Source organism: Petromyzon marinus, chromosome 65 (genome assembly GCF_048934315.1).
Source record: "Petromyzon marinus isolate PM22_M1 ecotype Great Lakes invasive population chromosome 65, UKy_Petmar_22M1.pri1.0, whole genome shotgun sequence".
Classification (NCBI taxonomy): domain Eukaryota; kingdom Metazoa; phylum Chordata; class Hyperoartia; order Petromyzontiformes; family Petromyzontidae; genus Petromyzon; species Petromyzon marinus.
Window position 1 is genome coordinate 4,797,150 of NC_133731.1, and position 22,858 is coordinate 4,820,007.

Genomic DNA, 22,858 nt, shown 5'->3' on the forward strand with positions numbered 1-22,858 from the left:
CACCGATGGGACCCTGCCCAGATCTTTCAAGGATTTGTGAGCTCCTCACACAATCCAGTCTGGTTAAACCCAGGATGGATCGTAGGCAGGCCAGCCTAAATGTTTCTAACCGGCGAAGATGTTCCATTAGGGGGGTCCACGTTTCGCAAGCATAGAGAAGGGAGGGAATGACCGTGGCCGAGAAGACCTGAAGCTTAGTGCGGAGCGACAGACCAGGTAGCTTCCACACAGCGTTACGCAACCGATGAAAAGATATTGCCGCTCGACTGATTCGGAGTGAGACCTCTGCTGTCAAACTGGAGCCAGTCATAAGCACACTGCCCAGGTATGGGAAACTCTCCACTCTCTCCACAACTGCCCCATCACCGATTGGGAGTTGTGGTGGTGGAGTGTCCGATGGTACAAAATACCCAGGCAGGTGCTTAGTTTTGGTGGGGCTGATGGTAAGGCCCCACCTCTTAGTGGCATGCTCCAGTCTCAGCAGCAGCGTCTCCAACTCCTCCTCTGACTGAGCAGCTATTACCAAGTCATCAGCATACATAACGTGGTTGAGCAATGGGGAGCCATCCCTTGACCGCACCCGGGCATCGATTAGCCTCCCATTATATCTGTACCATATGGAGATTCCCCCGGTACAGCTATTGAAGGCTTCACGAACTACGTGGTCAAAATAGATGTTAAATAATGTGGGAGCCAAAGGACATCCCTGTCGCACCCCAAGGTGTACAGGGAATGGCTCTGACTCCCGGCCACGTAGTTTTACCCGGGCCCGCTCACCATCATGAAGGTCCTTAATGATCGTGAGCAGAGGGTCAGGTACTCCAAAAGCACGAAGAACGACCCAGAGCCCAGGCCTACTGATGGTATCATAGGCCTTGACCAGGTCAATAAAGCAGAGATGTAGGTCTTGTTGGAATTCCCTACACCTCTGCTGTAGCAGACGGACAGAAAATATGGCATCTGTGCAGGACCGCCCTTTCCTGAAACCGCATTGGGGCTCCGCAAGCCTCTCCTCAGCGTGCCTGGCAAGGCGATGCTGAATAATCCTTGCCAGGACCTTTCCCGGCACACTGAGGAGTGAGATGCCCCTGTAGTTGTTACAGTCTGTGCGGTCCCCCTTCTTAAAAAGGGGGACCACCAGGGCATCCTTCCAATCCTGCGGAACCCGTCCAGTGGTCCAGACTGTTGTTATGATGTCATATAGGGCAGTCTGTGCACAAACGCCACCCTCCCTCAGCATTTCGCTTGGGAGATCATCTCTGCCCGCTGCCTTTCCTGGTCTCAGACTCCGGATCGCCTTCAATACTTCCTCAGCAGATGGCACCTCAGCCAGCCACTCACAGGGGGTGACTTCATCCAATATTTGAGGCACCGCAGCCTCAGCAGGGTCATCCTCACTTTGTGCCGCGATGTTTTCCTGGCTGAGGGATTTTCCCTCCCCCAGGACCTCACAGAAATGCTCAGCAAATCTGCGAACCTGTTCCTGGGGGTCGGAAATTGGATCACCGTTTTTTCCCCTAATGATGGTAATAGGTGTGGCGCTGCAGGTTACTTTTTTGATGGAGTTAAATAGAGATTTGTGATCACGGGCCACTGAGGCAGACTCCATCTCCTCAGCAACCCGCGACCACCACCCATCCTTGCAGCGCCTCACGGCTCTCCGAACCTCCGAGCGAAGGCTGCGGTAAGCCTCCTCATTCTCTGACGTGGGATTCTGTAGCCGATGACAGTGGGCCTGTCGCTTTTTCTCAACCATCCTGAACAACTCCTCTGTCATCCAGGGTGTCTGGGGAGGTCTGGACCGCGTACCCAAAGCAGCCATTGCAGCTGCATGAGTCACAGTCCTAAACCTCGCCCATTTACCCTCGACATCAGGAGGAGTCGGGGACGATGCCAATCCCAGCCGCAAGCGATGATGAAATTCTCGCTTGCAACTTTCATCAGATAACTGAGACCAGGCCACTTTAGGTTGGAATGGGGTCCTGGGTGTACACCCACCACCGGAGTGGAAGAATGGCAGGCGCATCTTACAGATGACTAGTCGATGGTCAGAGGGCAGATCAGCTCCACGGTAGGTCCTGGTGTCAAGGACATGGGCTCGCATTCGCTGGTCCGTCACTATGTAGTCCAGCAGATGTTCTTGCTTGGACCCGGCATGCATCCATGATGTTGTGTGGATGCGCCGATGCCGGAACAGCGTGTTGGTAATTACAAGCCCATGGGCTGCACAAAAATCTAGCAGCCTCCTACCGTTGTTATTGAGCTGATCTGGCCCATGCCCTCCAATCACTCCAGACCAGGTGCCAGTATCATGACCAACTCGGGCATTGAAGTCACCCAACATGATGACTCTATCCCGAGGGGCCACTTTAGCCAGCACCTGTGACAGGAGGTCATAGAAGGCATCTGACTCATCGGCTTTGCCTGCATCCCTCCACGGATGTTCATCTTCGGTGGGGGCATAAGTAACCACGACCACCATTCCTCGCCTCCGGTTGATGGGAAGGCGAGCCCAAAGTAGCCTGGGGCTTACAGCTTCCCACACCTCACCACCACGCTCCCACGCCCCCTTCATTCTTTTGTTCAAAAGAAGACCCACACCCTGTTGTTTGGCAGTCTGCTGCCCCGAGTAGAGGACTGTCCACCCCTCATGGTGGCAGGAGCCAGAGCCGGTCCACCGGACCTCCTGAATGCCGCATAGATCCAGGCGGTACCGGTCCAGCTCCCGACAGAGGAGTGGCAGCCTCTCCTCTGCAGTGAGCGTTCGAACATTCCACGTGGCCAACCGTAGTGGCTTTTCGTTGTTTCTGGAGTAGCCCCGAGGGTAGGTATTCAATCTCCTGGCTCCGCCAATTGGGGTTTGGCCAGGAGACGTCATAGACGCCTGGCCCCCCGGGGCCTCCGGCACAAGCTTAGTTGTTACATATTTCATTCGTAGTTTCGTGGTAATTAATTGAAGGTGGAGGGGTTACCAGCCCCTCGCACCCGTCCAGAGCCCCCGTTTAGCCCCTGTGGTGGACACATATGCCATGAGGGGAGGAGCCAATCAAAATTGGATCTCCCCCCACAGCGCTGTCCACGACAGAGTTGCCCGTCCGGCACCGCGAGGAGGTAGGGGGTTGTTTTGCCACACTCACTCACACACACTCACTCACACACACTCTCTCACACACACTCACACACACTCACTCACACACTCATACTCACTCACACACACATTCACACACTCACTCACCCACACACACACTCACCCACACTCACTCACACACTCACTCACCCACACACACACTCACTCACACACTCATACACACTCACTCACACACACTCACACACACTCACTCACACACACTCACACTCACTCACTCACACACACTCACCCACACACACTCACTCACCCACACACACTCACTCACCCACACTCACTCACTCACACTCACTCACCAACACTCACCCACACTCACTCACCCACACTCACTCACCCACACTCACCCACACACACTCACTCACCCACTACAGTCTACATTTTAGACTTCCAGTACGCTCACAAAACTTAATAACCAGGCTACAGTCTACATTATAGACTGCCAGTACACTCACCGAGGTTAAGAACCAGGCTACAGTCTACATTATAGACTGTCAGTACACTCACCCAGCTTAATAACCAGGCTACAGTCTACATTATACACTGCCAGTACACTCACTCAGCTTAATAACCAGGCTACAATCTACATTATAGACTGCCAGTACACTCACCGAGATTAATAACCAGGCTACAATCTACATTATACACTGCCAGTACACTCACTCAGCTTAATAACCAGGCTACAGTCTACATTATACACTGCCAGTACACTCACTCAGCTTAATAACCAGGCTACAGTCTACATTATAGACTACCAGTACAATCACCAAACTTAATAACCAGGCTACAGTCTACATTATAGACTGCCAGTACACTCACTCAGCTTAAGAACCAGGCTACAGTCTACATTATAGACTACCAGTACAATCACCAAACTTAATAACCAGGCTACAGTCTACATTATAGACTGCCAGTACACTCACTCAGCTTAATAACCAGGCTACAGTCTACATTATAGACTGTCAGTACACTCACACAGCTTAATAACCAGGCTACAGTCTACATTATAGACTGTCAGTACACTCACTCAGCTTAATAAGCAGGTTACAGTCTACATTATAGACTGTCAGTACACTCACACAGTTTAATAACCAGGCTACAGTCTACATTATAGACTGTCAGTACACTCACCCAGCTTAATAACCAGGCTACAGTCTACATTATAGACTGTCAGTACACTCACCCAGCTTAATAACCAGGCTACAGTCTACATTATAGACTGCCAGTACACTCACTCAGCTTAACAACCAGGCTACAGTCTACATTATAGTCTGCCAGTACAATCACCAAACAATAACCAGGCTACAGTCTACATTAGCGGCATTATTATTATTTTATTCACTTTATTTAATATTAATATTTTTCGATCTACGTGACTTCAACGAAAGAACCAAAGAATACATAAGTAAGTTGTTTACTTACATTGCCCCGCGCTAAATTTGTGTTTTCGATGATTTACCTTCCAAAGAAAGAGTCTGACCATGTACCGCACCCACCCCCAGAAAGGTCATCTCGCGCCACTCAGGGAGCGAGATGCATCCTCAGAGGTCAAGAACAACGACGGCCTTGAACCCAAACCCTCATCGCAAAAAACCCAAACTACATCCCTGGCCCTAACACCCATCACTCAAATTCGTGGTTCATTTCGGTAAAGTCACGTAGATAGATAGAAAAAACAAATTCAAATTTAACAAAAAATATTTATAATTTAATTTAAATAAAAAATAAACGCGCAAAAAAAAACCCACGTCGTTTCAATCGCAACGTAAGCGGCCTTCACAAACTCAACCATCACCACCAAAAACGCCCCAAACCGGCGTGCTGAAGTATGGACAAACACCTCCCCCACCTCAACCCACGTGTCTGACTGACAGCCATAGTGGGGGCAGGTTGAGGGGGGGGTAATTGAGGGATGGGCGGTGTTTATTTATTTATTTACGTGATCGACACCTGGGGTGGGTGAGGTCCTCGCCCGCCGGAGCGCACGGAAGGAGCCCCCGGATGATGCCCCCCCCCAACCACGTGGTCCCGTGGCCTGACACGTGGGGGAGGAGAGTGGCGAGGGTGGTGGGAGAGGGGAGGGAGAACAATTGGGTGGCCGCGGCGGGGGGGTCAAGGGAAGGGAGGGGTGGAGTAGTGGGGGGGGGGGAGACCCCCGGTGAGGAGGAGGAGGAGGTCACCTCGCCAAGGACGACACGCGCACGTGACAGTGTCTCCCCCCCCCCATCGCCTAGCCCCACCCCACCCCCTCCTCCCACCCCACCCCCCTCCCCCCGCCCCACCCCCTCCTCCCGCCCCACCCCTCCCCCGCCCCTCCTCCCACCCCACCCCTCCTCCCCCCCACCCCCTCCCTCCCGCCCCCTCCCTCCCACCCCTCCCTCCTCCGCCCACCCCCTCCTCCCGCCCCACCCCCCCCCTCCTCCCACCCCCTCCTCCCGCCCCACCCCCTCCTCCCGCCCCACCCCCTCCTCCCGCCCCACCCCTCCTCCCACCCCACCCCTCCTCCCACCCACCCCCTCCTCCAGCCCCACCCCCCCTCCTCCCCACCCCTCCTCCCGCCCCCTCCTCCCACCCCTCCTCCCACCCCACCCCTCCTCCCACCCCACCCCTCCTCCCACCCCACCCCTCCTCCCACCCCACCCCCTCCTCCCGCCCCACCCCTCCTCCCACCCCACCCCTCCTCCCACCCCTCCTCCCACCCCACCCCCTCCTCTTGTGTTTCGATGGACATTGCAAAGCGGAGGCTAAAGATGGCACCCAACAATGGCCCCCAATAGGTCAGACACGTAGGGCACGATGAGAACCCGTCAATAGAGAAATAGTTCACAAGTTGATTTCGTGGAGCACGCCGGAGAAGAGACAGCGATGACGATGATGATGATGGGAGGAGGGAATTCGAGAGTGGAGCAGTTAAGAGGGAAGAAGCGGGATAGGAAACGAGGTGACTTGCAGTGTGATGGGTGGCTGAGTGAGTGGGTGAATGAATGGGTGGGTGGGTGGGTGAGTGAGTGGGTGAGTGAATGGGTGGGTGGGTGAGTGAGTGAATGGGTGGATGGATGAGTGAGTGGGTGAGTGAGTGGGTGGGTGGATGAGTGAGTGGGTGAGTGGGTGGGTGGGTGAGAGGGTGAGTGGGCAAGTGAGTGGGTGAGTGAATGGGTGAGTGAATGAGTGAGTGGGTGGGTGGGTGAGTGAGTGGGTGAGTGGGTGGGTGAGTGGGTGGGTGAGTGAGGGAATTAGTGGGTGGGTGAGTGAGTGGGTGAGTGAGCGAGTGGGTGAGTGGGTGGGTGAGTGAGTGGGTGAGTGGGTGAGTGAGTGGGTGGGTGGGTGAGTGAGTGGGTGAGTGGGTGGGTGAGTGGGTGGGTGAGTGAGGGAATTAGTGGGTGGGTGAGTGAGTGAGTGAGTGGGTGAGTGAGCGAGTGGGTGAGTGGGTGAGTGGGTGGGTGAGTGAGTGGGTGAGTGGGTAAATGAGTGAGTAGGTGGGTGAGTGAGTGGGTGAGTGAGTGGGTGAGTGGGCGAGTGAGTGGGTGAGTGAATGGGTGGGTGGGTGGGTGAGTAAGTGGGTGAGTGAGTGGGTGGGTGAGTGAGTGGGTGAGTGAGGGAATAAGTGGGTGGGTGAGTGAGTGGTTGAGTGAGCGAGTGGGTGAGTGAGTGAGTGAGTGGGTGAGTGAGTGGGTGAGTGGGTGAATGAGTGAGTGGGTGGGTGAGTGAGTGGGTGAGTGAGTGGGTGAGTGGGTGAGTGAGTGGGTGAGTGAGTGGGTGAGTGAGTGAGTGGGTGAGTGAATGGGTGGGTGGGTGGGTGAGTGAGTGGGTGGGTGGGTGGTGAGTGAGTGGGTGAGTGGGTGGGTGAGTGAGTGGGTGGGTGTAGTGAGTGGGTGAGTGAGTGGGTGAGTGAGGGAACGAGTGGGAGGGTGAGTGAGTGAGTGGGTGAGTGGGTGAGTGGGTGGGTGAGTGAGTGGGTAAGTGAGGGAATGAGTGGGTGGGTGGGTGAGTGAGTGAGTGGGTGAGTGGGTGAGTGGATGAGTGAGCGAGTGGGTGAGTGAGTGAGTGAGTGGGTGAGTGAGTGGGTGAGTGGGTGGGTGAGTGGATGAGTGAGTGAGTAGGTGGGTGAGTGAGTGGGTGAGTGAGTTGGTGAGTGAGTGAGTCAGTGGGTGAGTGAGTGGGTGGGTGAGTGAGTGGGTGAGTAAGTGGGTGAGTGGATGAGTGAGTGAGTAGGTGGGTGAGTGGGTGAGTGAGTCAGTGGGTGAGTGGGTGAGTGAGTGAGTGGGTGGGTGAGTGAGTGGGTGAGTGAGTGGGTGAGTGAGTGAGTCAGTGGGTGAGTGGGTGAGTGAGTGTGTGAGTGAGTGGTTGAGTGAGGGAGTGAGTGGGTGAGTGAGTGAGTGGGTGAGTGAGTGGGTGAGTGGGTGAGTGAGTGGGTGAGTGGGTGGGTGAGGGAATGGGTGAGTGAGTAAGTGGGTGAGTGAGGTGGGTTTGTGAGTGAGAGTCTGAGTGGTGGTAGTTGAACAGTGTGATGGGTGAGACGAACCAGTCATTGTCTGTCAGACCGGCTCATCAACACGCCTGGAGGAATCACGTTAAGAGACACCAATGGTAGTGGTAACAGCGATAGAAGAGTGACAAGGAAGTGACAGGGCACAGTGAGCGAATTAATCGGCGATTGTTGGATCATCAACCGCCCTGACAGGGGGATAGGGGCTGTGTGCTCCATCCCAGATGTCAAAACAACAGCAGCAGCAGCAGGATTCCAGCCAATGTTCTGCTTTGTGCAGCGGCGTTAACAATTGGTCCGAGTTAAATCTCGCCGCCGCTCGTTCTGTTGTAGTGGCGCAGTTATGGTTGAGTGGCTGTGTGGTTGAGTGGCTGTATGGCTGTGTGACTGTGTGACTGTGTGGTTGAGTGGCTGTGTGACTGTGTGGCTGTGTAGCTGTGTGACTGTGTAGCTGTGTGACTGTGTGACTGTGTGGTTGTGTGGTTGTGTGACTGTGTGGTTGTGTGGTTGAGTGGCTGTGTGGCTGTGTGGATGTGTGACTGTGTGACTGTGTAGCTGTGTGGTTGTGAGGTTGTGTGACTGTGTAGTTGTGTGGTTGTGTGGCTGTGTGGTTGTGTGACTGTGTGGCTGTGTGGTTGTGTGACTGTGTGACTGTGTAGCTGTGTGGTTGTGTGGTTGTGTGACTGTGTGGTTGTGTGGTTGTGTGGTTGAGTGGCTGTGTGACTGTGTGGCTGTGTGGCTGTGTGGTTGTGTGGCTGTGTGGTTGTGTGGCTGTGTGACTGTGTGACTATGTGGTTGTGCGGCTGTGTGACTGTGTGGCTGTGTGACTGTGTGGCTGTGTGGCTGTGTGACTGTGTGACTATGTGACTGTGTGACTGTGTGATTGTGTGACTGTGTGACTGTGTGGTTGTGTGACTGTATGACTGTGTGGCTGTGTGGTTGTGTGGTTGTGTGGCTGTGTGATTGTGTGGCTGTGTGGTTGTGTGACTGTATGACTGTGTGGTTGTGTGACTGTATGACTGTGTGGCTGTGTGGCTGTGTGACTGTGTGGTTGTGTGGCTGTGTGACTGTGTGGTTGTGTGTCTGTGTGGCTGTGTGACTGTGTGGTTGTGTGGCTGTGTGGCTGTGTGGTTGTGTGGTTGTGTGACTGTGTGACTGTGTGGCTGTGTGGTTGAGTGGCTGTGTAGCTGTGTGGTTGTGTGACTGTATGACTGTGTGGCTGTGTGGCTGTGGGACTGTGTGGTTGTGTGGCTGTGTGACTGTGTGGTTGTGTGGCTGTGTGGCTGTGTGGTTGTGTGGATGTGTGACTGTGTGACTGTGTGGCTGTGTGGTTGAGTGGCTGTGTAGCTGTGTAGTTGTGTGACTGTGTGACTGTGTGGTTGTGTGGTTGTGTGACTGTGTGACTGTGTGGTTGTGTGGCTGTGTGACTGTGTGGTTGTGTGGCTGTGTGGCTGTGTGACTGTGTGACTGTGTGGTTGTGTGGCTGTGTGGCTGTGTGGCTGTGTGGTGTGTGGCTGTGGGGCTGTGTGACTGTGTGACTGTGTGGCTATGTGGTTGTGTGGCTGTGTGGCTGTGTGATTGTGTGGCTGTGTGGCTGTGTGGTTGTGTGGTTGTGTGGTTGTGTGGCTGTGTGACTGTGTGGCTGTGTGGTTGTGTGACTGTGTGACTGTGTGGTTGTGTGACTGTGTGACTGTGGTTGTGTGACTGTGTGGCTGTGTGACTGTGTGGCTGTGTGACTGAGTGGTTGTGTGACTGTGTGGCTGTGTGGCTGTGTGGCTGTGTGGCTGTGTGACTGTGTGGTTGTGTGGTTGTGTGACTGTATGACTGTGTAACTGTGTGACTGTGTAGCTTTGTGGCTGTGTGGTTGTGTGACTGTGTGGCTGTGTGGCTGTGTGACTGTATGACTGTATAGCTGTGTGACTGTGTAGCTGTGTGTTTGTGTGACTGTATGTCTGTGTGACTGTGTAGCTGTGTGACTGTGTAGCTGTGTGGCTGTGTGGTTGTGTGACTGTGTAGCTGTGTGGCTGTGTGACTGTATGACTGTGTAGCTGTGTGACTATGTAGCTGTGTGGTTGTGTGACTGTGTAGCTGTGTGGCTGTGTGGTTGTGTAACTAAATGGGGGCTCTGGACGGGTGCGAGGGGCTGGTAACCCCTCCACCTTCAATTAATTACCACGAAACCACGAGTTAAACTGAAATATGTAACTAATAAGCTTGTGCCGGAGGCCCCGGGGGCCAGGCGTCTATGACGTCTCCTGGCCAAACCCCAATTGGCGGAGCCAGGAGATTGAATACCTGCCCTCGGGGCTACTCCAGAAACAACGAAAAGCCACTACGGGTGGCCACGTGGAATGTTCGAACGCTCACTGCGGTGGAGAGGCTGCCACTCCTCTGTCGGGAGCTGGACCGGTACCGCCTGTATCTATGCGGCATTCAGGAGGTCCGGTGGACCGGCTCTGGCTCCTGCCACCATGAGGGGTGGACAGTCCTCTACTCGGGGCAGCAGACTGCCAAACAACAGGGTGTGGCTCTTCTTTTGAACAAAAAAATGAAGGGGGCGTGGGAGTGTGGCGGTGATGTGTGGGAAGCTGTAAGCCCCAGGCTACTTTGGGCTCGCCTTCCCATCAACCGGAGGCGAGGAGTGGTGGTCGTGGTTACTTATGCCCCCACCGAAGATGAACATCCGTGGAGGGATGCAGGGAAAGCCGATGAGTCAGATGCCTTCTATGACCTCCTGTCACAGGTGCTGGCTAAATTGGCCCCTCAGGATAGAGTCATCATGTTGGGTGACTTCAATGCCCGAGTTGGTCATGATACTGGCACCTGGTCTGGAGTGATTGGAGGGCATGGGCCAGATCAGCTCAATAACAACGGTAGGAGGCTGCTAGATTTTTGTGCAGCCCATGGGCTTGTAATTACCAACACGCTGTTCCGGCATCGGCGCATCCACACAACATCATGGATGCATGCCGGGTCCAAACAAGAACATCTACTGGACTACATAGTGACGGACCAGCGGATGCGAGCCCATGTCCTTGACACCAGAACCTACCATGGAGCTGATCTGCCCTCTGACCATCGACTAGTCATCTGTAAGATGCACCTGCCATTCTTCCACTCCGGTGGTGGGTGTACACCCAGGACCCCATTCCGACCTAAAGTGGCCTGGTCTCAGTTATCTGATGAAAGTTGCAAGCGAGAATTTCATCATCGCTTGCGGCTGGGATTGGCATCGTCCCCGACTCCTGATGTCGAGGGTAAATGGGCGAGGTTTAGGACTGTGACTCATGCAGCTGCAATGGCTGCTTTGGGTACGCGGTCCAGACCTCCCCAGAGAACCTGGCTGACAGAGGAGGTGTTCAGGATGGTTGAGAAAAAGCGACAGGCCCACTGTCATCGGCTACAGAATCCCACGTCAGAGAATGAGGAGGCTTACCGCAGCCTTCGCTCGGAGGTTCGGAGAGCCGTGAGGCGCTGCAAGGATGGGTGGTGGTCGCGGGTTGCTGAGGAGATGGAGTCTGCCTCAGTGGCCCGTGATCACAAATCTCTATTTAACTCCATCAAAAAAGTAACCTGCAGCGCCACACCTATTACCATCATTAGGGGAAAAAACGGTGATCCAATCTCCCACCCACAGGAACAGGTTTGCAGATTTGCTGAGCATTTCTGTGAGATCCTGGGGGAGGAAAAATCCCTCAGCCAGGAAAACATCGTGGCACAAAGTGAGGATGACCCTGCTGAGGCTGCGGTGCCTCAAATATTGGAAGAAGTTACCCACTGTGAGTGGCTGGCTGAGGTGCCATCTGTTGAGGAAGTACTGAAGGCGATCCGGAGTCTGAGACCAGGAAAGGCAGCGGGCAGAGATGATCTCCCAAGCGAAATGCTGAGGGAGGGTGGCGTTTGTGCACAGACTGCCCTATATGACATCATAACAACAGTCTGGACCACTGGACGGGTTCCGCAGGATTGGAAGGATGCCCTGGTGGTCCCCCTTTTTAAGAAGGGGGACCGCACAGACTGTAACAGCTACAGGGGCATCTCACTCCTCAGTGTGCCGGGAAAGGTCCTGGCAAGGATTATTCAGCATCGCCTTGCCAGGCACGCTGAGGAGAGGCTTGCGGAGCCCCAATGCGGTTTCAGGATCGGGCGGTCCTGCACAGATGCCATATTTTCTGTCCATCTGCTACAGCAGAGGTGTAGGGAATTCCAACAAGACCTACATCTCTGCTTTATTGACCTGGTCAAGGCCTATGATACCATCAGTAGGCCTGGGCTCTGGGTCGTTCTTCGTGCTTTTGGAGTACCTGACCCTCTGCTCACGATCATTAAGGACCTTCATGATGGTGAGCGGGCCCGGGTAAAACTACGTGGCCGGGAGTCAGGGCCATTCCCTGTACACCTTAGGGTGCGACAGGGATGTCCTCTGGCTCCCACATTATTTAACATCTATTTTGACCACGTATTTCGTGAAGCCTTCAATAGCTGTACCGGGGGAATCTCCATATGGTACAGATATAATGGGAGGCTGATCGATGCCCGGGTGCGGTCAAGGGATGGCTCCCTATTGCTCAACCACGTTATGTATGCTGATGATTTGGTAATAGCTGCTCAGTCAGAGGAGGAGTTGGAAACGCTGCTGCTGAGACTGGAGCGTGCCACTAAGAGGTGGGGCCTTACCATCATCCCCACCAAAACTAAGCACCGGCCTGGGTATTTTGTACCATCGGACACTCCACCCCCACAACTCCCAATCGGTGATGGGGCAGTTGTGGAGAGAGTGGAGAGTTTCCCAGACCTGGGCAGTGTGCTTATGACTGGCTCCAGTTTAACAGCAGAGGTCTCACTCCAAATCAGTCGAGCGGCAATATCGTTTCATCGGTTGCGTAACGCTGTGTGGAAGCTACCTGGTCTGTCGCTCCGCACTAAGCTTCAGGTCTTCTCGGCCACGGTCATTCCCTCCCTTCTCTACGCTTGCGAAACGTGGACCCCCCTAATGGAACATCTTCGCCGGTTAGAAACATTTAGGCTGGCCTGCCTACGATCCATCCTGGGTTTAACCAGACTGGATTGTGTGAGGAGCTCACAAATCCTTGAAAGATCTGGGCAAGGTCCCATCGGTGAGCTCCTCCGGCGGGCAAGGCTGCGATGGCTGGGTCATGTAGCCCGCATGCCCAGCCACCGCATGCCGAAACAGCTTTTGTTTGGCCGGATTGAGGGGGCTAAGCGGGCGCGGCACGGGCTAGAGAAGAGATGGAGTGATGTGGTACAGGAGGACGTGGAGCTGAGTTGACTTGCCGATGACCGGTACCAGCGGTGTCAAGATCGGCCTCTGTGGAGGAGGCTCGTGAAGGATGCTACTGGGCAGTTGGAGGTAGTCGCCCTCCAACAACAACGGAGGGCGGAGGAGCGACGCTCACAACAACGAGCGGAGCGCCGGGTGGCTAAAGCACAGCAGGTTGGCACAGTAGGGGGCACAGGTGGTGCATCAGCCAGTCATCTCAGTCAGTCGACCCGTGGCACCTGGGTCTGCCCCGTAACCTCCTGCCAGCGGGCGTTCGACACTTCACGTGGCCTCAGGGTGCACATAGCCTGGCACAAGCGTCGTGGTGACGTCACCGCCACTTAGTGGCGAATGGCGGTTGTTGTTGTTGTGTGACTGTGTGGTTGAGTGGCTGTCCTCTCTCCCCACCTCTGTCACACGGTCCACGCTCTTTCCACTTGTGTCCGCCCTTGGGGTTCCCCGCGTTTCCATTTCAACGCCACTACGGCGACTTTGCGGGGTGCGGGGAGGGGTAGAGGGGGAGGAGGGACAATGTGTGTGTGTCTGTGTGTGTCTGTGTGTGTCTGTGTGTGTCTGTGTGTGTCTTGTGTGTGTGTGTGTCTGTGTGTGTGTCTGTGTGTCTGTGTGTGTGTCTGTGTGTGTCTCTGTGTGTGTCTGTGTGTGTGTCTGTGTGCGTGTCTCTGTGTGTGTGTCTGTGTGTGTGTCTCTGTGTGTGTGTCTCTGTGTGTGTGTCTCTGTGTGTGTCTGTGTGTCTCTGTGTGTCTCTGTGTGTGTTTCTCTGTGTGTGTGTGTGTGTCTGTGTGCGTGTCTGTAAGGGGGAGCGATAGTGTAGCGGTTAGCGCGCTGCGCTATGAACCTGGCGACCCGGGTTCGATTCCCGCTCACGGCCAACACCAGTGACGATTATCTGAACCGGTCCCGGGCCTCCCCTAGGTCGACTCAGCCTCAAATGAGTACCTGGTGCGGTGTGTAAACATTGCCACTAGGGAGACAAAGGCGGTCGGGCGTGGTGCTGGCCACCCACCCCCTCGTGTACCGATCCGGCCTTCATAGGTGCTCGCTAACAGCACTTGCTCCTACAGTCTGGTAAGGCTATACGAGGGATCTTTGTCTTTGTTTTTGTGTGTGTCTCTGTGTGTGTCTCTGTGCGTCTCTTTGTGTGTCTGTGTGTGTCTCTGTGTGCGTGTCTGTGTCTCAGTCTGTCTGTGTCTCTATGTCTCTGTGTGTGTCTCTGTGTGTCTGCGTCTATGTGTGTCTGTGTGTGTGTCTCTTTGTGTCTGTGTCTCTGTGTGTCCCTTTGTGTCTGTGTGTGTCTGTGTGTGTCTCTTTGTGTCTGTGTCTCTGTGTCTCTCTTTGTGTCTGTGTCTCTGTGTGTCTCTTTGTGTCTGTGTGTGTCTGTGGGGAGCGGTGGTGTAGCGGTTAGCGCGCTACGCTACGACCCCGCTCACGGCCACCACCAGTGACGATTATTTGAACCGGTCCCGGGCCGCCCCCTAGATCGCCGCTCAGGGGAGACAAAGGCGGTCGGGCGTTGGTGCAGGCCACTCCCCTCCTCGTGTGCCACACCGTGCCGGCCTTCGTACGTGCTACTCGCTAACAGCACTTGCCCCAACAGTCTGCTGAGGCTCTCAGGTGGAGGCGGTGGGATCTTTGTCTGTGTTTGTGGAACCGCTTAGCAGCGGTTACAGCGTTGCACAGCGAACATTTGCAGACCGAGTTTCGATCCAGGGGCCACGGCACAAAAAACAAACACAACCCAAAAAAAACTTTTCAAACTCCGGCAAATATCTCGAACCTCTCCTGGGCCATCCCTCTGGGTCGACTGGAACCGGGCACCGCGGGGGTGGGGAGGGGGGGGGTTTGGACGAAGCTGCTGTCCGTGGTGCTGAGACGCACCGGTCCCTCCTTAACAGGCGCTCGCTAACAGATTGCTTGTTCGCGCTTTGCGTGCACGCAGGCCAACTTCGTGAAGTCAGCCGGCGGGGCGCTCAAGGCGTGAAGAGCGCGCGGAGGTCGCTCCGTGGACGTGGAACACGAGAGGCGCGGATTGCCACGGGGAGCCCCGGGCCTTCGCCCGGTGGATGCCCAGCGACCAGGGAACAGAGGGGGGATTGGGACACAAAGACGCTCAGGGTGAAATGAGCCGCGGGCGAGGGAGAGGTTCGCGGTCGTAACCGCGCCGAGAGTTTGGATGCAGAGGGCCGGTGAAGGCGTGGAGGTCGAGAGGGTCGGTGTCCCGGGGGTGCCGGAGGTCAGAGGTTCAGGGCGGGCGTTCGGTGGCGGGGCAGACGTCAACGACGGGAGGGCGGGCTCCGTGACGCGGGGCGTCCTCGGTGTGCGTGGGCCGGGGGAGAGCGGGAGAGAGAGAGAGAGCGGGAGAGAGAGCGAGAGCGAGAGAGAGGGAGGGAGAGAGAGAGCGGGAGAGAGCGGGAGAGAGAGCGGGAGAGAGAGCGAGAGAGAGGGAGAGAGAGAGCGGGAGAGAGAGAGAGCGGGAGAGAGCGGGAGAGAGAGGGAGAGAGAGGGAGAGAGAGGGAGAGAGAGCGGGAGAGAGAGCGAGAGCGAGAGAGAGGGAGGGAGAGAGAGAGCGGGAGAGAGAGGGAGAGAGAGAGAGCGGGAGAGAGAGCGGGAGAGAGAGAGAGAGAGAGCGGGAGAGAGAGGGAGAGAGAGCGGGAGAGAGAGCGGGAGAGAGAGCGGGAGAGAGAGAGAGAGAGCGAGAGGGAGAGAGAGCGGGAGAGAGAGGGAGAGAGGGAGAGCGAGAGGGAGAGAGAGCGGGAGAGAGAGAGAGGGAGAGCGAGAGGGAGAGAGAGCGGGAGAGAGAGGGAGAGGCGTTTTTTAGTCATCTTCACTCTCGCGGCGATCGTGACGAAGGCGGCGAGTGGAGCAACTCTGCAAGTCGCCCCCCACGATGAGAGCGAGCAGAGCGCGAGTCGCCGGAGCGGGAGGAGAGCTCCACGGAGGGTGCGGAGACGAAACGTCGACATGCAGGAGAGCCGAAGTGAACAACTGTTTTGGTGTCGTCGTCGTCATTGTTATTATTCTCGTCTTGATGATATATCCTTCACATCATCATCATCTACTATTCATGAATAATAATAATAATCATCATCTACCGTTGATGCCTAATAATCATCTGCCATTCATGAATAATAATCATCATTTGAATCATCATCGTGATTCAAATGTATTCATCAGCACCACAATGACCAATGCTATCAACGCTTCCATGATCATCATCACCACCGCCAGATCACCACGATCATCATCACCATCATCAAAACGGCCAACGCATTTTCACCACCACCATCATCGCTTACAATCATCGCCATCACAATATCGCCACCGTTGTCAATACCGCGACATCGTATTATCAACCGCACATACCGCCCGCTCTATCGTAACCATCATCGCCGCACGCACTACCTGACGCTAATGTAATCCAGCCCTCATTACGCGATTCACAATGTACGGGTAACAGAATCGCGACTCGAACAGTCCACCCCCACCGCTCCTTCCCCGCACAAAGACAAAGCTCCCCCGTATAGCCTTGACAAACTTTTTTTTTGGGGGGGGGGGGGGGGCGGCGGGAGGGAAAGTGCAGTTTGCAAGTGGCACCTATGAAGGCACACGCCTTAGTGCCACAGACACAATCACCCACAGAGAGTTGGGGGGCACGTGCTGTTAGCGAGCAGCACGTGTGAAGGACGTCACGGAACACGTGGGAGTGACGTCACGGAACACGTGGGAGTGAGTGAGTGGGTGAGTGGGTGGGTGGGTGGGTGGCCAACACCGCGCCAGGTCAAATTTTTTGTTCTCCACCCCCCCCACCCCTCCCCACCCCCCCCCCCCGTGGTAACTTTTTTTTAAGCCCACGGCACCAGGCGCTCATTTGAGGCTGAGTCGACCTAGGGGAGGGGGTGTGGGGGGAGGCGAGCGCTGGAATCGAACTCGGCCCCCGCGTCATCACGACGCGAGGCGCAGGAGGGAAAGTGTCACTCAGGGACATTCTTCGGGAGTTTCCTGTCGGAAAGTTGGGGGTGGTGGTGGGGGTGGGGGTGGGGGTGGTGGTGGGGGTGGTGGGGGTGGGGGTGGTGGTGGTGGTGGGAGTGGTGGTGGTGGTGGTGGTGGGGGTGGTGGTGGTGGTGGTGGGGGTGGTGGTGGTGGTGGGAGTGGTGGTGGTGGTGGTGGTGGGGGTGGTGGTGGTGGTGGTGGGGGTGGTGGTGGTGGTGGGGGTGGTGGGGGTGGTGGTGGTGGGGGTGGTGGGGGTGGTGGTGGTGGTGGTGGTGGGAGTGGTGGTGGTGGTGGTGGGAGTGGTGGTGGTGGTGGTGGTGGTGGGGGTGGTGGTGGTGGGGGTGGTGGTGGTGGTGGGGGTGAGGGTGGCGGTGGCGGTGGGGGTGGCGGTGGGGGTGGCGGTGGGGGTGGCGGTGGGGGTGGCGGTGGGGGTGGCGGTGGGGGTGGTGATGGGGGTAGTGGTGAGGGTAGTGGTGAGGGTGGGGGTGGTGAGGGTGAGGGTTGGGGTGGTGGTGTTCAGGCTGGCTGATAAAAAGCGACAGGCCCACTCTCATCATCTACAGCATCCCACGTTTGGAGAATGAGGAGAATTACCGCAGCCTTCGCTCGGAGGTTCGGAGAGCCGTGAAGCGCTGCAAGGATGGGTGGTGGTCGCGGGTTGCTGAGGAGATGGAGTCTGGTGAGCGGGCCCGGGTAAAACTACGTGGCTGGGAGTCGGAGCCATTCCCTGTTCACCTTGGGGTGCGACAAGGATATCCTCTGGCTCCCACATTACTTAACATCTTTTTCGACCACGTAGTTCGTGAAGCCTTTGATGGCTGTACCAGAAGAATTTCCATTTGGTACAGATACAATGGGAGGCTGATCGATGTCCGGGTGCGGTCAAGGGATGGCTCCCTATGGTCAACCATGTTACGTATGCCGATGATCTGGTAATTGCCCCTCACTCAGAGGAGGAGTTGGAGGCGCTGCTGCTGAACCTGGAGCGTGCCACTAAGAGGTGGGGCCTTACCATCAGCCCCACCAAAACTAAGCACCTGCCTGGGTATTTTGTACCATCGGACACTCCATCCCCACAACACCCAATTGGTGATGGGGCAGTTGTGGAGAGAGTGGAGAGTTTCCCATACCTGGGCAGTGTGCTTATGACCGGCTCCAGTATAACAGCAGAGGTCTCACTCCGAATCGGTCGAGCGGCAATATCTTTTCATCAGTTGCGTAACGCTGTGTGGAAGCTACCTGGTCTGTCGCTCCGCACGAAGCTTCAGGTCTTCTCGGCCACGGTTATTCCCTCCCTTCTCTACACTTGCGAAACTGGACCGCCCTAATGGGACATCTTCGTCGGTTAGAAACATTTAGGCTGGCCTGCCTACGATCCATCCTGGGTTTAACCAGGCTGGATTGTGTGAGGAGCTCACAAATCCTTGAAAGATCTGGGCACGGTCCCATCGGTGAGCTCCTCCGGCAGGCAAGGCTGCGATGGCTGGGTCATGTAGCCCGCATGCCCAGCCACCGCATACCGAAACAGCGTTTGTTCGGCCGGATTGAGGGGGCTAAACGGGCGCGGCACGGGCTAGAGAAGAGATGGAGTGATGTGGTACAGGAGGACGTGGAGCTGAGTGGATTTGCCGATGACCGGTACCAGCGGTGTCAAGATCTGCCTCTGTGGAGGAGGCTCGTGCAGGATGCTACTGGGCAGTTGGAGGCGGTCGCTCTCCAACAACAGCGGAGGGTGGAGGAGCGACGCTCACAACAACGAGCGGAGCGCCGGGAGGCTAAAGCACAGCAAGTTAGCAAAGTAGGGGGCACAGGTGGTGCATCAGCCAGTCGTCCCAGTCAGTCGACCCGTGACACCTGCTGGTTCTGCCCCGTGACCTCCTGCCAGCGGGCGTTCGACACTTCACGTGGCCGCAACGTGCACCTAGCCTGGCACAAGTGTCGTGGTGACGTTACCGCCACTTAGTGGTGAATGGCGGTTGTTGTTGTTGGTGGTGGTGGTGGTGTAGTGGTTAGCGCGCTGCGCTATGAACCCGACGTTCCCGAGCTCGATTCCCGCTCACGGCCAACACCGGTGACGATTTTATTTGAACCGGTCCTGGGCAACTTCCACCCCTCCCCCTCCCCTCCAAATGAGTACCTGGTGCTGTGTGTAAACATCGCCACTGGGGAGACAAAGGCGGCCGGGCGTGGTGCGGGACACCCACCCCCATTCGTGTGTCGTTCCATCCTTCAGAGGTGCTCGCACGCGGCACTTGCCCCAACAGTCTGCTAAGGCTACGTGGGGGACCTTTGTCTTGTGTGGGGGTGTGAATGTAACGAATGACCGCGTGTAGCGTCAGGGGAATTAATCGTTCCTCCCTCTCTCTCCCTCCCTCTCTCTCTCGCTCCCTCCCTCCCTCTCATTCTCTTCTATTATTTGTGTATATATTTAAAGGAGCCTTAGTCCAAGGCACGACGCAATATTTATTTATTTTAAAAAAAATTGTACATAACATGAAAGTGGTTGAAATAAAGAGTGAAGTAAATAAATAAATAAAACTGCGGTGTACTTACGGCGACACGAGGACGGGCTGGGAGTGCTTAAGGAGGGGCTGGGGTAGTGATAGAGGTAGGGGTAGTGATAGAGGTAGGGGTAGTGATAGGGGTAGTGATAGAGGTAGGGGTAGTGATAGGGGTAGTGATAGGGGTAGTGATAGGGGTTGTGATAGTGGTAATGATAGGGGTTGTGGTAGTGATATGGGTAGGGGTAGTGATAGGGGTTGGGGTAGTGATAAGGGTAGGGGTAGTGATAGGGGTTGGGGTAGTGATAGGGGTAGTGATAGTGGTAGTGATAGGGGTAGGGGTAGTGATAGGGGTAGTGATAGGGGTTGGGGTAGTGATAGGGGTTGGGGTAGTGATAGAGGTTGGGGTCGTGATAGGGGTAGGGGTAGTGATAGGGGTTGGGGCAGTGATAGGGGTTGGGGTAGTGATAGGGGTATAGGTATTGATAGGGTTTGGGGTAGTGATAGGGGTAGTGATAGGAGTTGGGGTAGTGATAGTGGTAGTGATAGGGGTTGGGGTAGTGATAGGGGTAGGGGTAGTGATAGGGGTAGTGATAGGGGTTGGGGTAGTGATAGGGGTTGGGGTAGTGATAGGGGTAGGGGTAGTGATAGGGGTAGTGATAGAGGTAGGGGTAGTGATAGGGGATTGGGTAGTAATAGGGGCTGGGTAGTGATAGGGGCTGGGTAGTGAAAGGGGTTGGGGTAGTGATAGGGGCTGGGGTAATGATAGGGGTTGGGGTAGTGATAGGGGCTGGGGTAGTGATAGGAGTTGGGGTAGTGATAGGGGTGGGGTAGTGATAGGGGTAGTGATAGGGGTTGGGGTAGTGATAGGGGCTGGGTAGTGATAGGGGTTGGGGTAGTGATAGGGGCTGGGGTAGTGATAGGGGTTGGGGTAGTGATAGGGGCTGGGGTAGTGATAGGAGTTGGGGTAGTGATAGGGGTTGGGGTAGTGATAGGGGTTGGGGTAGTGATAGAGGTTGGGGTAGTGATAGGAGTTGGGGTAGTGATTGGGGTAGGGGTATTGATAGGGGTTGGGGTAGTGATAGGGGTTGGGGTAGTGATAGGGGTAGGGGTAGTGATAGGGGTAGTGATAGGGGTTGGGGTAGTGATAGGGGTTGGGGTAGTGATAGGGGCTGGGGTAGTGATAGGAGTTGGGGTAGTGATAGGGGTTGGGGTAGTGATAGGGGTAGTGATAGGGGTTGGGGTAGTGATAGGGGCTGGGTAGTGATAGTGGTTGGGGTAGTGATAGGGGCTGGGGTAGTGATAGGGGTTGGGGTAGTGATAGGGGCTGGGGTAGTGATAGGAGTTGGGGTAGTGATAGGGGTTGGGGTAGTGATAGGGGTTGGGGTAGTGATAGAGGTTGGGGTAGTGATAGGAGTTGGGGTAGTGATAGGGGTATTGATAAGGGTTGGGGTATTGATAGGGGTTGGGGTAGTGATAGGTGCTGGGGTAGTGATAGGGGTTTGGGTAGTGATAGGGGTAGGGGTATTGATAGGGGTTGGGGTACTTATAGGGGCTGGGGTAGTGATAGGGGCTGGGGTAGTGATAGGGGTTGGGGTAGTGATGGGGGTTGGGTAGTAATAGTGGTAGGGGTAGTGATAGGGGTTGGGGTAGTGATAGGGGCTGGGTAGTGATAGGGGTATTGATAGGGGTTGGGGTAGTTATAGGGGCTGGGGTAGTGATAGGGGCTGGGGTAGTGATAGGGGTTGGGGTAGTGATAGTGGTAGGGGTGGTGATAGGGCTATGGGTAGTGATAGGGGTAGTGATAGGAGTTGGGGTAGTGATAGGGGTTGGCGTAGTGATAGCGGTAGGGGTAGTGATAGGAGTTGGGGTAGTGATAGGGGTAGTGATATGGGTAGTGATAGGGGTTCGGGTAGTGATAGGGGTAATGATAGGGGCTGGGGTAGTGATAGGGGTTGGGGTAGTGATAGGGGTAGTGATAGGGGTTGAGGTAGTGATAGGGTAGGGGTAGTGATAGGGGTTGGGGTAGTGATAGGGGTAGGGGTAGTGATAGGGGTTGGGGTAGTGATAGGGGTAGGGGTTGTGATAGGGGTAGGGGTAGTGATAGGGGTTGGGGTATCACTACCCCAACCCCTATCACTGTTGGACATCAGAATGGGAATGTTTGTTTCGACTGCAGGGGGAATATCCGATGGGCTGTGAAGCTCTTGTTTCCACAGATGTCCAGTCAGGGGGCACGGGCTCAGCGAGTTACAACAAGAAACGACACCAAAACCAACAACACGATAGGAGTGCAACGTGGAGAAAAGGCTAGAAGCAAGTCACTAATGTACATCAATAATCTTTGGTTCTTTCGGTAAAGTCACGTAGGTAAAAAGGTAAAGTAAAGTTAATCAAATCACGACGTTTCTGAAGCAACACAAGTCTCCGTCATCAGGTGGGATAGTCACCTGCACGACGGAGGCTTGTGTTGCTTCCGAAACGTCGTGATTTGATTAACTTTATTTTTTAAAAAAAATTTTACCTACGTGACTTTACCGAAAGAACCAGAGTATGGATCATTGCAGTCACGAAAACTTCGAATCTAGAATTGAAGTGCATCAAGTTTACACCACGTACTTACATTCCTGCCGATGCTTCAACACTAAACGCAAGTTTGGGCACGGCAATAAGAAACAAAAACAACGACACTGACGAACGTCCCAGACCACAGCAAGGTAAAATTGAAATATCGATACGACACGTGGGCAAGTGGGTGAGTGGGTGGGTGGGAGGCAGCAGAAGGATTTTACGATCTCGACGGCGGGAAGAAACGAGGTTGCTTCCGAGACGTTTGGCGCTGCTTTGTCGCCGGTCTTTCCAATGTCTTGTCCCGCTCGTGGAACAGAGTTAGAACGCGAACCTAAATCGAGGTGGTGGTGGGGGAGGAGGGGGGGGGTTGGTTTTGACTCTCACAGTGAGCTCAGCAGCACCGCAAACAATAAACAAAACAAAAAAAACTCCTATATTTTTATTTTAAACAACGGTTTTATTTTAAAGTGCACTAAAAAGTAAATAACTCGATTGGACAACGGCAAGTGGACGACATGTTGTCCACGACACAGGAGTCAAGTTAAGTAACACGTTCCTGCGGAGGGAGGAGCTGGTAGGAACGTTGGGTTGCTCGGTCAATGGCCAGGGTCAACGGTGGCACCACCACGTGGTGTGTTCAGCACAATATGCCCGACTGTGAGGGCGGGCACAAGCCGGCGTGAGTAGGTTAAACGTTGAGTTTTATAAGGGCACCACGGGGTGACCAGCCCCTCCCCACTCAGCCCCACCACTCCCACCCCCACCCAGCCCCTCCCCACCCTCCCCACCCAGCCCCTCCCCACCCTCCCCACCCAGCCCCTCCCCACCCTCCCCACCCTGCCCCATCCTCCCCACCCAGCCCCTCCCCA

General features: G+C 55.3%; 1 protein-coding gene across 1 annotated transcript in view; it reads left to right on the forward strand.

Moving 5' to 3' along the window:
- LOC116956446 (potassium voltage-gated channel subfamily A member 1-like) overlaps positions 1-16,936 on the forward strand; it is a 22,002-nt gene extending 5,066 nt beyond the window's left edge. Inside the window, exon 2 of the mRNA XM_076054264.1 lies at positions 14,867-16,936. Within this exon, the coding sequence (XP_075910379.1) occupies positions 14,867-14,908 (42 nt within the window). The 3' untranslated portion in view covers positions 14,909-16,936. The remainder of the gene's footprint in view (positions 1-14,866) is intronic.
- The last annotated feature ends 5,922 nt before the right edge of the window (positions 16,937-22,858 follow it).